The sequence below is a fragment of the Charadrius vociferus genome, unplaced genomic scaffold (assembly GCF_000708025.1).
Source record: "Charadrius vociferus isolate BGI_N301 unplaced genomic scaffold, ASM70802v2 scaffold435, whole genome shotgun sequence".
Lineage (NCBI taxonomy): Eukaryota > Metazoa > Chordata > Aves > Charadriiformes > Charadriidae > Charadrius > Charadrius vociferus.
This window is the reverse complement of record NW_009648540.1, coordinates 134,495-150,668: the sequence shown is the minus strand read 5'-3', so window position 1 is coordinate 150,668 and position 16,174 is coordinate 134,495. Positions and strand designations below refer to the sequence as shown.

General features: G+C 40.7%; 1 protein-coding gene across 2 annotated transcripts; it reads left to right on the top strand.

Moving 5' to 3' along the window:
* Positions 1-2,229: 2,229 nt before the first annotated feature.
* On the top strand, positions 2,230-15,180 carry LGALS8 (lectin, galactoside-binding, soluble, 8). 2 transcript variants are annotated; one of them, XM_009885928.1, is made up of 9 exons: positions 2,230-2,369; positions 6,833-6,921; positions 8,187-8,397; positions 9,052-9,168; positions 10,637-10,693; positions 10,773-10,799; positions 12,188-12,276; positions 14,190-14,355; positions 14,812-15,057. In XM_009885928.1, exons 1-9 carry the CDS (start codon positions 2,328-2,330, stop codon positions 14,959-14,961), a joined length of 948 nt encoding a protein of 315 aa, XP_009884230.1. In that variant the 5' UTR covers positions 2,230-2,327; the 3' UTR covers positions 14,962-15,057. The 2 variants fall into 2 exon arrangements, with proteins under 2 accessions (XP_009884230.1, XP_009884231.1); XM_009885929.1 differs by lacking the exon at positions 10,637-10,693 and having other exon boundaries at positions 14,812-15,180.
* Positions 15,181-16,174: the final 994 nt, after the last annotated feature.

Here is a 16,174-nt window from a genome sequence, read left to right as displayed (position 1 = left end):
CGATGGCAGTGCCGGACGGCCTCATCCCCCGGGTGTGCAGGCGCTGCTAGTCACGGAGGTACGTTGCGCAGATAAAGAAGGAACTTTCCGTGAGGGGGGAACCGGAGGGTAAAAGTAGCAACAACTCCCCCGCCCGCTGTGTGTATGTATGGGGGGGCGAGGGGGGCCCGGCTGAGGGAGGCGCTCTGTGGAGCCGGAGTTCCTCGGAGCGCCTTACGGCTGAAGCGGCCGAGGTTTCCTGGTGAAACTAAGGTCCCGTGTCCTTCTAGCGAGTTGTAGTGTCGGGTTTATAGCCGGGGGTGGGGGGGACGCCACTGGTGTTTTGTACTTTAATTGCTTGCAAATATCCAGAACGGATCGCGCTTATTCTCTTTGCAGAAATTTTGTTTGCCTTGGTGTAGAGTCTAGCTTTGATTCTAAACCTGAGCTACTCTAATGATAGGTGTTTTCTGCATGTCACAGAGGGACAGCGTAATAGCTGGTTGTTGGCTTTTTTTTTTTTTTTTTTGGTTGTTGAAGAGGTTTTCAGCTGCTTTGCAGCGTGTGAGATAACAGGAAAGCGTACATATCTTTTTCAGTTCTAAAAGTATAGTCAGAAAACCTGAACTTACAGTGTTGCACACGTAAGATTTGGTGTAATGTACTTCTGATAGGTTACAGGAGAACCTTGCTGTAGCATGCCCCTCTCCTGTTTTGTCAAACAAAGCCTGAATAGCAGCTTTCCCTCATTTTTGTTTGTTTATTACTTTTTTATTGAAAAGGTCATAATAAACCCCTCAACCTGTCACTTTGCCATAGTGCCACTTGGTCTGCCAAGACTGACAGTCCGTTCTCTTCCAGAATCCTCTTTCAGCAGCATGTAAATTGCTGTTGCACACCCAGGGAAGTACAGTTAGTAGGCTGCTGGACACAGGGTTATAGGTGTGGGTTTCATTTTTTGGGGTCTGTTATTAGACTTTCTGATGCTAAATTCGGAATTATTGTTTGCTTTCATCTTGATTTCCTCCTTTTAAAAATGAAAATAATGAAATTTGCCTGCCTTTGCATGTTGCTGTTGTGAATTGATGGTGGTATCCCATGAGAAGATCAAAGGGGCAAAACAGTTCTGCAGCGTAGGCACCTTATGTTCTCTGAATTGCATTCTAGACACTGATCTTAAATAGGAGAATTAATACCCTTCTGGCCCAAATCTCCCACAAGATAAGCCAGATGTTTCAATGGGCCACTCTGTTGTTGAATCATTGCAGAAGATTAACCCCAGGGGCCTGTGGAACACGTCACAGATGTTGGGGTTTTGTTTTGGTGGTGGTTTTGTTGTGTTTTTTTTTTTTTCCCTCTTTTTTTTTCTTTTAATGGTGCTAGCAGTTGTCACAAAGTAATGATGCTAGAATGCTCACCTTTGACTTTTTCCCAGTCTGCCTGTAATCACCACACAGTTTGCATGCTACCTTAAGTTGTTTCTCCAGAATGTGCAAGAAATAATTGCTTAGTAGTTTCAGTTGGGCCCTGAATTTTGGTTGTTTTGTTAGAAAATTTGCTAAAGGAATTACAGCGTAGTTAGACAACAACTTATGAGTATATCCCATTTCTTCTTAATGCTATGCATTTAATGCAAGTTTTACAAACTTCTGTAGTTATTTATGGAGTTCAGGGATTGTATGTGTTGGAGGAAGAAACATAAAACACCCTTTGCTTTCCTGCTGTGTCTTTGCCTAGTATCTCTTAACTTTATGTAAGGTAAAACTGGAAAAAGCAAGTTCAGCCCCTAGGGCTTGTCTGCCTTGGGAAAGCTGCGAATAGCATAGGAAGTGATAAAGGAAACAGAAATGGTTGATTGTTTGTCTTGGACACTGCTTTTGTACTGTGTATCTCTTCTGTGTCTGCAGACAGGGGTTGGCTGCAAATGGAGAGCTATTAGGGCCCAGCTGAGGGGCACTGAGTTATCAGTGTTCCCCTGAACAATACTGATTTTTACGTGGGATTCTGTCTCAGTACACGTAATCTCAGGAAGCTGTTGCTGGCATTGTGTTCCTGTGTGCACTGTCCCTTGTTAGGGTGGCAACTTATTTCTTTAAGCCTTTAATTTTTGTAGTTCAAAACCGCAGCAAACTTATTGGAAAGGAAAGATGTTTGCATGATTTATTGTGCTGTTTAAAGTTATACCTTGGAGGGTTTCACTTCATGTAGTGTCGCTTTGTTTTTTTCTAACTAAAAGTTTTGATTTTCTGAAGGGATCCCTCCTTTGGTGCTACCTGACCAGTGAGTCCTTCAAATACTCTCCAGCAGTCGTCACACAGAACTGACAAACTTGAACTGGAGGAGGGAAGATGATGTCCTTGGATGGACCACAGAAGACAATCAATAACCCGGTAACTCCCCTGTCATGTCAACAACTTGTCCCTTGGGAAATGGGACTTTGCTGTTTTATGTCAATAGTTAGTACTCACGCTTTTCTGCACAGTGTGGGGTGCTACTGAAAACTCTTTGCATTGCTCAGGTATTTGAGGAAGAATGTCACAGGTGACAGTAGGAGCTGATGGTGTTTAGAAATTGCGTGGTAAGCAAATGGACATTTAATGCACAGGACTTTCAAAGCAGGAAGTTCTGTTCGCCTTGGAGAGTAATCCCTTTTTGTACAGAGCTTATTGGATGTTTGGCGTTGCAGAATGTGCTGGATCAAAGGTGAAAATATGATAAGCAGTGGTTTCACTTGTAATTCTCTGCAAACACAGGTGGTGCCCAGCAGCCTTCGTGAAATGTTTTTTTTTTTTTTTTGGTGTGTGGTGCTAGTAACTTCAGTCTGAACAATTAAACTTGGAATCTTTTTTGGTAGTTGATATCTTACTTTACAATAAAAGCTGTTTTGTAAGGAAGACTTGAACTAACATTCAGCCATTGCAGAAGGTGGATTTGACAGCATGTTGTTTGCCTAGCGTAGAGTCTGGAGACCTCCTCTGAAAAGCTCTAGTATTCTTATGATCTGGGACAGCGGTTTGACACTGGCATGTTGCCAAAGGGATGGACTGGAGCTGTGCTTTTCATTGTATCTTTAAAAAGGTATTTCCTTTGAGCCTGCAGGAAATAATATTTTTAACATTCTGTGCTAGAACTCTTCACAAATATCAAAGTCTGTAGGAGCGTGCAGCAGTGCAGACCTGCGCAGGACTTCCTTATCTATTGCAGCTTTGCACTGATGCACGCCTGTGCCCTCCATGAATCTGATTGTTCAATCCCACTATATATTCACTGCTTTCAAAGTGGAGAGAGTTAGGGATGACGAGGGAATAGCTTCAGCCTTCTTCAGAGAACCCAGCTGGGAGAGGAAGGAAAGCTGTGTGGAGATTAACTAGAAGGTGAAAGGACTGAACTGCAAAAGGAATGGGAGGATGAAAGTTGGTAGATGGGGATTTTGGTGCAAGAGGAGGTGTGAAGAGGAAGATAAGGAGGGGTTTAGGACAAATAATGTGTGTAAGGGAGACAATAAGAGTTCAGCAAAATTGGATGGCTGCAAGGGGACTGATGAGTATGATGGTTGATGAGACCAGGCGGGAGAATATAAAGGGGTAAACTAGGGCTTAGTAGTCAAGAGTCTAACGTAGGAATAAGAGTGAGTATTTGGGGTTGGAATACGGAGGCAGAGTTGGGAAGGACAGTGCCCATCACCTCAGGACAGCCTCCAGATAAGGCCATGTGCAACCTGCTCTATCTGACCTTTCTTTGAGCAAGGCATTGACAGCAGAGGTGTCTTGCAACCTCAGCCCTTCTGTGATTCTATAACCTGTGTGATACTACAAGATGAACTTAGTAGGGATCGAGGAAGGTAGGCTATGAAGATTTCACTGTTTCAGTGAATGTTCTATGAGGAGCAAAACTTAAAAGCTTTATTACAGTTTTGAGTCTGAGACTTACTTCTTAACTGCTGTACTGTTCTGAGTCATCCAGAAAATCCTGCTTCCCTCTTTATGCCCTTTACTCCACTCATCTGGCAAGAGATATTGTCACGCCCCATCTGATCGCACAGCTGTCCGCTCTCCAGCAAACTGGATGAAAGCTGTGTTATCACAGTCCTTTCCTCTGTAAAACCATAATCTGTCTTCTTATTTTATGTAAACTGGCAGATCTTAGAAAGAGATTTGAGACCTCTCAAACTCAATTGACATTGACCAATTGGTTTCAGAGGTAAATTTTGGAGGTCTGAAGAGAGCCAGGATGCCAGTGGATCATGTGATGTCACAAGCATTACTCTTAATAAACGAGGAAAAATTGGTAGAAGAACGTCTTGAGACATGAGGAAGTCGTAGCCACAGTATGTGATGACAAACCCTCATTAAGTCTGTAGTATTGCACCCAGGAAATGCTGCCTTGTAGACTCCATGTCTGAGCTTCTGAAGAGTTGATAAGCCAACCTTCTTTTCTCTTAAATAAATGCATCCTTTTAAATATAAAGAAGGTTGTTTTTTTTTTGCCACAGCTTCTCTTTTGGAGGTAAATAACTTTGATCCACTAGAGTGGTTAAGTCCCAGCATCCCTGGCCTGGGTCTGTATGTTTCTCTGGTTCATCTTTGGAGGCTGAACCAGTAATTTATTTCTCTACTGCATTGCTCAGAGCTACTGCCCCTCCGGAGCAGTGTGTTAAAACTAAAATAATCAATATATGTTTTTTCTTACTTATCATTATTGTTCTTTGAATAAAAATAAGCCTCTTGGGTACAGCTTGATATATTAAGGAATGAAGCTACTACCAGTAAGTGAAGGGATTTCAGCCTATTTATGCTTTCACTTTTAATGCTTAATTTCACATTTTGGTCCTCCTTTACTGCACCTGCTTAAGCCAATAAAAATACACAAAACTTAAAACAACTTGACCATTCGCAAGCTTACGCTTGAGAAGTGAGTTCTTTTATCTGTTTTGCCAGTGTAGAAGATGACTGCAAATTAGGTTTTTTGCAATGTGTGGGTAGCTGAGAAGGGAAGTGGAGAGAGGTCAGAAAATTATGTGTATCTACTGGCAGAAATGATCAACACTCTGGATTTAAACAATTTTTGCTGTCATCCCCCTTCCCTCTTCACAAACTCATAAGTGTCAGCAAACACTTTTCATATCTTCTTATTTTGCATGATGATATATATATATGTATTTAAAAAAAATAAATCTCAACTTGTCCTTTTATGGTCCAATCTTGCATTCAAGAGTAGTATTTCCAGTCTGTTAAATTTTTGTTATTAAATTACTGGAACTCTTGTTTGCAGTTGATGTTTAATTTCAAAGATACTGTAAAATCTTATACACTGTTTCATAGATCAGGGATTTTGGGGAAAAAAAAAAACAACCAAAACCAGCCTTGTGGCAGAAATTTTTGTCTGTTAACCAGAGCAAATGCAAGATTTCACAGAATGGTCAGGGTTGGAAGGGACCTCTGGAGATCATCTAGTCGAAACCCCCTGCCCGAGCAGGGTCACCTACAGCAAGTTGCATAGAATGGCGTCCAGGCGGGTTTTGAATGTCTCCGGTGTGGGAAACCCCACCACCTCTCTGGGCAGCCTGTTCCAGTGCTCTGCCGCCCTCAAAGGAAAGAAGTTTCTCCTCATGTTAAGATGGAACTTCCGATGTTCAAGTTTGCCCCCATTATCTCTTGTCCTATCACTGAGCACCACTGAAAAAAGACTGTTCCCATCCCCCTGGCACCCTCCCTTTAAGTATTTATAAGCGTTAAGAAGATCCCCCCTCAGTCTTCTTTTCTCTAGACTAAAAAGACCCAAGTCCCTCAGCCTTTCATCATAAGAAAGATGCTCCAATGTCCTAATCATCTTTGTAGCTCTTTGCTTTACCCTCTCCAGCAGTTCCTTGTCCTTCTTAAACCTACCATTTGCTTCCTTTTTCAATCTAAAGCATATATGATGAGATGCAGACTTATAGCTTTACTTTCAGATCAGTATCCTGTGGACTTCTGCAGTTTTCTATTAAGGTGCTCCCCTTCCCTCCCTGAAATTCTGGGTGCACCATCTGATGGTCAGGGTAGGGTTTCTGTCAGCATGTCTGAGCCTTTGTCAGAGAGCTGTGCTGGGGTGTTCGGGGCTTTTATTTTAACTTATGTGTCTCCTCACATGCCTTAACAACTCCTACCGTGTTGCCATTTCACATAATGTGCATGTGTTACTTTCTCCAGCTATTGATGTGGAAGGAAAAATAGGCAGGCTTTGAGCCACAGTGTACTGTAGATACCATAAAGACCAAGATGCCCGAACAGGGCTATTTCAGTGCACCTTGCAGTTCTTAGCTCATTAGGATGAGGTATTTTGTTGTTTGTTGTGTAGTTTTTACTAAGAAGACACTGTGACGTAGTCTCTTCTTTTCCCATCACTGTTTTCCAAAATGGACCAAGAACAACCAAAGGCTGCTGTAGTCCAGGGTCTGAAGGGTTGAGGAAGGTGCCTCCTGCTACCAGCAAAGGGCTGATAGTAGTCAGCCCTTGGCAATGACCTAATTTGAAGTGAATTCTCCTTATACTCTACTAAATGTGAGGCAATAAAATATTACCGCTCATCATTTGATAGCTAGGAAGGGAGGCTGGAAATTTTAGTTTTCATTTTATCTGAGAAGCTTGCTTTTCACAGGTAAAAATCTGCTGTGTTTTTCCTTCCTGTTGTGGTTGGTATTTAGTGCTTTTCTACTGTTTCTTTTAAATGAAATGCTGGTTGTGTTTCTTTTAATGTCCTAGAGCACCACATAATTAGTATTAGAATCTTATTTTTAAAACTGCTGTGGGTTTTTTTGCCTGCATCACAAAATGTTATTGGAATCTTTTTAAATCTTCTCGCTCCCCTCTTCTAGATCATTCCATACGTTGGGACAATACTTGGTGGCCTTGTTCCTGGAGAGCTGATTGTGATACGTGGGACTGTTCCTGATGATGCAGACAGGTAGTGGCTATGGTGTCACTTTTTGCAGTGTCACCGTGTGAACAAGAATGTTATGGATAAAATGTTTTCAGGGGTTCTATTTATGATGGCACACAAAGGCTTGATCTAAGTCTTTGTGATAGCATCAGAGTGAATGCAGGCTGAAGCGGTTAAAGAAGGCTTTGTGATGATACGTGGAGAATTAATTGATTTTTTTTTTTTTGCGTTCTGCTGATCCTCTTGTCCTTAAAAATAAGGGTTCTTCACCTGGTGTGTAAGAGCCGATGAACACACCGAGTTGAGATATTTGTCTTTATTTCAGTTCTGCAGAATAGGGTGCTAAGTATGTAACGCATCCAGCGCACCTGTTAGGAAACACATAGGGTCTTTTAGACAAAAAGATAACCAACTAAAGTCACATCAAAATAACTGGTTGATCACTTGTAATTATATAAGAGAAACTCAATTGCACATGTCTTAATTTCTGTCTGGCTTATTATACTAAGGTGGTCTTACATTTACATATAAAAATCTCATCCTAAAGGTGTGATTTTTTTAGGATTAAGATTATCCAAGGTAACTTGGATATACCTTCATGCTATCAGCTACCACTAGGTTACTGTTTAACTTTCTGTTCTGTTGTGGTTCTGCTTGGAACAATGGTTAATTTCAAGATTGGCTTATTTATGTTTATGGGCTTTTTGTTTTAAAGACTTTCTATTCCCATTGCTATGGTTTCAGAGCAGGCCATCATGGTCGTTCAGTTTTGTGGATTTTTAGCTTTTTTCAACATCACTCTCTTCTCGCTGTTTGCTGTGCCTGCTTTGACTTTTTTTTCCCCCTGTCATAGCATATGTTTGATTGTCTAAAGAGGTTATCTGAGACTAACAAAATTGATAATGAATGTGTTGCATGAAGTAATTAACTTAAACTGGGATAAGGAGGTATGAACTAGTGCCTGTGCTCAGTATGGTGGTTCTGTTCCCTGACTTTGCCCAAAGTTCATTTGGTTAGATGATGCAAGGGAAGGTGGTCAACACAGTGAGGAGCTTACGTGATATGAATGATGACCATTAAAGAAATACTTAAATATTTTAATTCATTGCAATTCATTCACAAATGTGTAGGAGTTGGACAAATACATGTTTGGGTTTTTTCCCTTATCCAACAACACTCATTGCATTTGCCTGTTCTGAGGCTCCACAGTAAAACACAAGTGTATTGAACTTTTAGGTGATTTCTTGACAGACTGAGCTGAATGTGGTTTGTCTTACTTTTATGATTAGGTTCCAGGTGGATTTACAGTGTGGCAGTAGTATAAAGCCTCGAGCTGATGTGGCGTTTCATTTCAACCCCCGCTTCAAAAGGTCTGGCTGCATTGTTTGCAACACACTGGAGAGGGAAAAATGGGGCTGGGAGGAGATCACTTACGAGATGCCCTTCCAAAAAGGGAAGTCATTTGAGATTGTCATCATGGTTTTAAAGGATAAATTCCAGGTGAGTCTGGGTTGATTCTTTTTCCATAGCCAGTTGTCAGGCCAATAAGAGAGGTATTTTGTATACTTAAAATAAATAGTTGGAAGCTTTGCTTTCTCTGTTGCCTAGGCATAGTCTAACTACAGAAAAGTTTAGAAGCTTTTTTTTTTAAAGCGGTACTAAGTAAATCAGACCTTTAATTTTGTATTGTTTCCCTCTAAGTTGGATGAATAGGCAAGTAACTTCCTGCCGTGGCTACTGGCTACTCCACCCTTCCGTTCTTACGTGCAAAGGGCTGACCTTAGGGAAAACCTGTTTTGCCACTAGTGTAGGACAATCCTCTTGGAGGAAACATGTGAGGTGTATTTGTCTTGCTCTGTTAGACTGCAATAATAGATTCTGTTAGGTTGACAATACCACATTGGTATATGATCAGGTGATAGAAACAAAAGGTGTGAAATGCAGATTTTAGTGTAGTCAAATAAATCCCCCTCATAGTAATGAAGAGAGACTGAATCATGGATGAGCTGAACTTAGTTGCTCTGAAATTTCTAGGACACTCCCTGCTTCTGTACCAAAACAGTGTAAGACAGAGATGCATGCATATAATTTGATATGTGGCTGGCATGATGTATGTTTAATACAATTTTCCTATTTTGTTTCCTGTCTCTTTAGGTGACTGTAAATAAGAAGCACTTGCTGCTCTACAACCACAGAATTAGCCTTGAAAGAATAGATACTCTTGGAATATATGGCAAAGTGCAGATCAAAACCATAGATTTTGTTTCCAACGTAAGTTATATAGACAACTGACTTGTTAGATTCCTCTTCTCTGTCTTGCTAAACTACAGAGTAGGATTTATGGCAAAAAAGAAGTAAAGAAAAGCAGCTACACAGTCTAATGTCAGTAACAAGACTTTTTTTTCCCAAAGTTCAACATGCGAGTCTCACATGTGGATCTCGGTCTTCACTTTTTCGTCTTGAGTTTAGGGGCAAAAGGGTGACAAAGTTTACAGCTTACAAAGTTAATGGGACAGATACTGAATCTGGGAGTGGGTTAGACTTCTCAAATATTGCAGGAGCTCCAGAATGAACTGCCATTATTCAGTGCTTCAAAGTGACAAGTTCAGGCAGAGCTGTAACTTGTGGCTTGGCTTCCACTTGCCCAGTTCAGCTGCGGCTGGAACTGCTTGTACACATAACCCTGTTTTTCCTGCCAAAATGATCGAATTATTGATGAAATTATAAGTAGGAATGTATCTTTATTTCTGGGGGGAGAAGAGATGTCCTTTTTTGAAGAAGACCTTGTGGCTTGACTTGCACTTGGACCAAACTGTAGTGAATATGAAGTGCAGGCAGTGCTGTGCTTCCTCTCAACTTCCAGCTCTGCTAGAGAAAGTAAACCAACAGGGAGGAATTGAACAACGTGTTTTCCCCTATGCAGAAGGAAAGATACTTTGGCTCTGGAAGGATGAGACTTTTAGAGCAGAAATGAAAGGTGATAAATTCCAGGGAGATACAGAAGGTTAACGCCTTTTCCCTTTCTTCCTGCCACTCACTAAGGCAGCCTACCTACACTACTCCTGTGTAATATTCTGGGTCTCTTCTGCCCCATCCTCACTACATCGTGCATAAAGCTTGGGTCTCTTGCTGCCAAACATCAGGTCTAACTTGGGTCAGCAGACTAATAACTGTATTGATGGAAGGGAGATTTAGGCCTAAACGAAATGGGGTCTAAACTTTAAAGATATGTCTACTGACTGACTGACTGCAAAGCCTCTGCACAGAGTTTTATGGGCCCCATCACTTGGCCATGTTGCTGCAAGGCTGGTTTTAGAGGACTGACTCCAAGAAGAGCTTGGGGGCAAGCAGGTGGTGTAGGTTGGTTTCTGTCCCAAGCATGAAATAAAGCAGAGTTGCTTTAGTCTGTGGTTGCTAATGCTGTATCTTTTGGAGGAGAAAGGAATGGAGAATGGCGATTGTTTCCTTTGCTTCTAATGTACTCTTCCGAGGGGGAGGATGGAGGCTTGTACTGAAATAAACAAGCTGAAGGTACAATTTGCCAAGGGCTAGGCTGGAACTGTATCTCTGCATGGTGATCTTCTGGGGTTTAGCTATCTTTTTCTTTACCATAGCCCTAGAATTTTATGTTAACAGTTCATCCTTCAAAGCAGCACAGATCCATATACAGTTCTAAACCAACTTTATGTTAAAGTTCTATTATGTTAGCAATGACATCTAAATATCTCTCTTTCTGCAGTCTTTACAAGGCTCTCAGCCATCATGTCTAGGAGTAACAAAGATAAACACAGAAAATGTACGTATGTTTGTAAAAGGCTGAATGAATCTCCCTGTTACCTGATAAGCTAGTTAATGTTGTTTGTTTTCTCTTGTAGGGGGAAATGCCAGATGGCTTGCAATTTGTAAGTGTCTTGTGTAGACTTGTGGCAAATGTGAAGAATAAAAAAAATTGAAATAAACCCACCTCAGTTATTCATGAAAACACATGCACAGAACAAGGGAATTGAGAATCTACTGGAAGATGATCAGTGAGGTTTTGAAGAGAAATCTTTGCTGCTGCTAGTAAAAGTGAGGCTATTTGTTAAATCGTATAGAAAACCCAAAAGATAAACGCAGCATCCACAGCCGTAAAGGTAAAAATAAGTGAGGTACCTGCAGTTTTAAAGGACCAAATCACATTAAAAACTTTTTTCAAATAAACATACTTAGTTTTCTCTGCCTTAGGGAATACCTGCAAAACAAAAGCATTCTGTAGTCGTATTACACCAAATGGCCTCACATTAACGTCCGTATCTTAGAACCTGTCTGGCTACATCTTCCTCTTGCTGACAGATCCATGCTTACCCTGTGTACGCTTCAGGTGGCTGGACGCAAGCACCGCACCTTAGGATTGGCACTCGCACCCAGCTGGCGTGGAGCATAGACAGAGCGAGTGCTCATCTTTTTGTAAAAAGCTGTGCAGGTGGACAGTATCCAGACTGGAGTAAGGACCACGCTCAGACTGAAAAGCAGTTGGAAGCCAGGAATATATAAAAATAGAATTTGTGGAGAAGGTGAAGTTGCAGTGAGTGCCATGATTTTAGTTGCCTTGTCACTTGACAGTCTGCTGCCTTCAGCCGTCTTTTCAAAACCAAGTAACGTGCAATATTGTCATTTGCAAGTGGTGGACTTCAATGAAAAAATAAAGGGGAAGTATTTCTCCATTCACTCCTTTTCTCTGATCAAAATTAACTTACAAAAAAAAAAAAAACCCCAAGTAAAATACTTGAACTATTATTACGAACTGGTGCCATGAGGACAGAATACTCAGTGACCCTACATCTAGAACTTAGGCAATGGTGGGGCTACACACTTAGCATGAGTTTGTTTTTTTTTTATTTATTTATTTATTTTTTTTAAAGCATAACTGAAGCTTTCAGAGAGGAGAGGTCAGGATGTCTGTGTCTGAATAATTGTGATACAAATTTGAGTTAGCGCAGGGAGTTCAGGGGGTTCCAAGCTTTTTTTTTTCCCCTTCTTCCTTTCCACCATTAGTGGTGGCAGAAGTAGTTGTAAATAATGTTTATTTTGAACCCCAGGTGGTAGTCTAAAGAAAAAACCCACGTATTTGTATGTTTATCTCAGTGTAACTTTTCCACTATAATATTAGTAACTCAGCACGTGTTGTTAGGCATAACTTTAGCTGTAAGTGCAGATTTGCAATTGTAGGCCGAATTTCTTCCTGCCATAGTAAAGCTCAGCTTGTATAGTGAAGTCACAGTCAAAATTTTTACTGGTGGTGTACTTCCAGGGAGTTCCGTACGTTGGGAAGCTTGATGCTGCACTTCGTCCAGGATGCACGGTTGCCATTAAAGGAGAAGTGAATAAAAACCCAAAGAGGTAAGTGTTACTGAATTTTTCTGCTATTTAACTGAGCTGCTTTTGAGAATGAGTAGCCTTTTCCTTTACCTTAGTATATCTTTACTCACTTGCAACTTTGCATCTGGAGTCACCTGAAACTGCAGTGCAGTTTTGTCATGAACCTGCAGGATGCAGCTTTAGAGAGGACTTAAAGAGCAGCTCCATTGTGAAAAGTGAAGGTAAAACCTGAGTGTCTTACCTACTAATCTGCATCGTTCACAAGATTGCGTGTCTGTTCAGGGTTTCTATTGTGCAACGCCTGTGAGCACACATACTGTAAAAAGACATCTTTTATTATAAAGAGATCCAAGAGTAAGGGAACTGGCAGAAGTAGATGGAAAATGAGTGTTAGATGAGTTGCTGGTGTGCTCTAATGTTGCATGTTAAAACGTTTTTCTGAATATTTCTCAAACCACCGCTTCAGGGACTGTAGGAGCATGAAGGTGTGTAACTGACAACTGAGTGATGAAAGCTGGTAGGGCAGTATGTGCTATAATTTTGATAGTAAATTAGGAACAATGGGTTGCAAAGAAGACATTTTCCGACCATGATTTAATGGCGGGCAGGAAGGGGAAGCAGAGCATGGTCAAAATGGAGCTGAGGAAATGTCTGTGCTTCAGCATGCCCTTTGCTTGAAGGGTGGTTTTGGCTCTGCAGAAACATGCCTAAAAATGAAGCAATTAGTGCAAATGATGAGAAGCATGCTTTTTACGCTGTATGCATTGCACTCCTGCTTCCTCAGAGCACATACCTTCGCTGCAGCTGAACAGCACTCAGAGTTCACATTAACAATGGAGCTAAGGTCTAGAAATCTCATCAACAAAGTTTGAATGGACTTTACATCGGACAGGATAATTAATACCTATATAGTAGCATTTGTTTTCCTTCTTTTGGCTTGAAAAGCTTACTAGCATATTTCAAGTGCTGAATGTACTATTTACAAGCACAAAGAGTCTTTTGGGTGTTAGTTAAAGCGTTGCAGGTTGTCTGCTCTTTGTGCTTTTATACGTATAGATTTTTACAGAGCTTCAAAGTTATTTAATGTCTTTTACCCGGTTCAAACAGTTGTAGATGTTCCTTGTTCTTGGTGAAAAAGAGGACTTCACAGCGTAGAAGTGTGGTCGTTGCCATATTTCGTTTCTGGACTAAGCAATTCTAGGCTTCTCAAAGGAGGGATATGAACTGACAGCTGGAGCTAATTTGGGGGGAGGAATATTTCTTCTTCAAATGCAGTGAGGTCTTTGCCAGAGGTTGAGGCTTTCATTTGAATTTGGATGACTCTTCCATCTGATCACTCTTCTCCAGAGGTCCCCTTTAGGAATCCTGTGTTGCGGACATGTCAGAGTCTGCAGAGTATTCATTCAGCCTGGGCAGAGCTATGCTGCCTACAAAGTAACACTTTGTATGCATGGTGTCCCACCAATCTTCAATGTGCAGAGAGCTCTCTCAAACTTTCCTTAGAGTCTAACTAGTTTGTTGGCAGAAAGAATATAATGTCTTTAAGGTAAAACAAAGCCTCCCGCTCCACTGCCCTAGTGAAGAGATAGAGATGGTGGAGCAAGTAGCACTGTATGTTTCCGTGAGAATGCTGCTTCTAGGACTGTAGGAGAGCAGCACTTGGCTCAATACCTCCTTGCTGAGACACAAACAGAAAGCTGTGAGTGATGAAGCAGATCTAGCATGGTCATGCCTTGCATTTGCTGCCTCCAGCAAAGGTTTCTTTGCGAAGGAGACAAATGCATGTTAACTGCCTGCTTGGTTCTTCAGGTGAATCAACGGCCCTGGCTCCAGAGCAGTTCCGAATATTGGCTAGAGGCTTGGTAAATAGCATGGACTACTGTATCATGTTTATAAACCCTTGATATAGTAAACTTTTAAAAAATATCTTCCAGCTTTACAATAAATCTCAAATCAAGTGACTCAAAGGACATTGCATTACATCTGAATCCCCGAATGAAAAATAAAGTTTTTGTAAGAAACTCGTACCTTTATGACAGCTGGGGAGAAGAAGAAAAGGAAGTGGCCAATTTCCCTTTCAGTCCAGGGATGTACTTTGAGGTAAGTTTAACTGAAACATAGCATAAAACTGGTAATTCTGCCAAAAGGACTTGCAGTGGTGATTAAATGTCATGTCGCTAACACAGATTTAAATAAAACTGCCATTCCTGTATTTCAGTGTCTTGAGAATATTTAGGATTAAATGGGACCAGAAGGAGCATAGATTTGACTTGGTTTTAATGTCAGTTTTCTTTTTACATAGTTGCAAGAATTCAGCCTGTGCTCAGCACAAATTTTAATTTAATTGAGTTGGACCTGATGATCCTTGTGAATCCCTTCCAACTTGAGATATTCTATGATTCTGAATTTTAGTGAAGTTTCAGTTTTTTAATACTTCTTTTGCATGAAACATCCTTTGTAACAGAAGCAGGGCTTGCCCAAGTCTAGGCTAGATCAGCAGGTTGCTTTTTGTGTCTTACCTGAGCTTAAAACTTAACTGTTTCTCTTGTTTTTCAGCTGATCATTTTTTGTGATGCCCACCAGTTCAAAGTTGCTGTTAATGGTGTTCACACTCTGGAGTACAAGCATCGTTTTAAACAACTTGAAAAGATCAACGTAGTGGAAATCATGGGAGATATTGAGTTGTTAGATGTGAGGAGGTGGTAGTTCTTTTCAATCAGTACTAAAAGAATTAAACCTCTTCTAGTAACAGTGCCTCCTTGTCAAGTACAAACAGGCGCTGACTTGTGCTGAGCCTGCCTTTATCTATCTAGGCTTCTGCATCTGCCTCTCTGAGTTAGGCGAGTACCAGAACTGCTAACTAACTGCGAGGTTAAATCCTCCTCTAGTGTATGGTATTCTGGCAAGCAAAGTAAGTGTTTGCTCAGATAAATCTCCTGTACTACTGAACCTAGCAATATGAAAATGCTGCATCATACTGTGTCTATCAAATGCACTCAGTATGTTTAAGTTAAACTACTACTTGTCATTCCTTGATAGCATACATTCAATATTGTGAAGTAGAAAAGAGACTGAAATAGGATCTGAAGATATGGTTATCCAACCCAAAAGGGACACTGGTAATTCATTTAAAATAAAATTACGAAATATACTCTTCTGCTTCTTAGTTTATATTAGCAACTATAACTTTTTTACTGAGGCTGGATTAAGCAAACAGTTGACCCATGAGTTCTAGCAAAAGGCGAGGCAGAATTTGATCTTCCTTCTTAGTCTGGTGCTGCAGTAGTACCTTCTCTGACACTCATGGTTAAGTCACCTCCTGCTTGTAAGTGGCTTAAATCAAATATACAGCAGCATTTCTAGATTTTAGTTTTCCAGTGTGAAACAAATGAAAATGAGTTAGCTGGTTCCAATTGCATGAACTGTTGAAAGCTTGTTTGATCTGAAATGGCTCCTAACTGAGTTGAGATTGCTCAGGGACTGAAGTAGATGCTTGTTTTTTTCATTTTTTAAAAATGTGTGAACCCAGGTACTCCAGGCAGGGTTCCAGCTGAGATGAGACTTGGATACTCATCGGTTGAATAGAGAATGAATCCTTTTTCAGTCTTGTATTAAAATACTATCTATCTACCCAAAACAAATGGTTCCTATTCAATCAGTTTCCCATACAAATGTCAGTCTTAATTTTTATATTCTTTAAAAAAATAAGTTGCTACTGGCTGTTACTATATGCCTGAGGGATGTTCCTATTTATCTGAACAGCTGCTAAAACAGTGAAGCAATTTCAAGACTAAGAGGTATCCTAAGACTGTTAAATTACCAGATTTAATGTATAAAAATCATAAATAAAAACATTTGTGAACTCTACTTTCCTCCAAGTGTAGCTATGGTCCTTTTTTTGGTCTGTATTTTGTCTTGT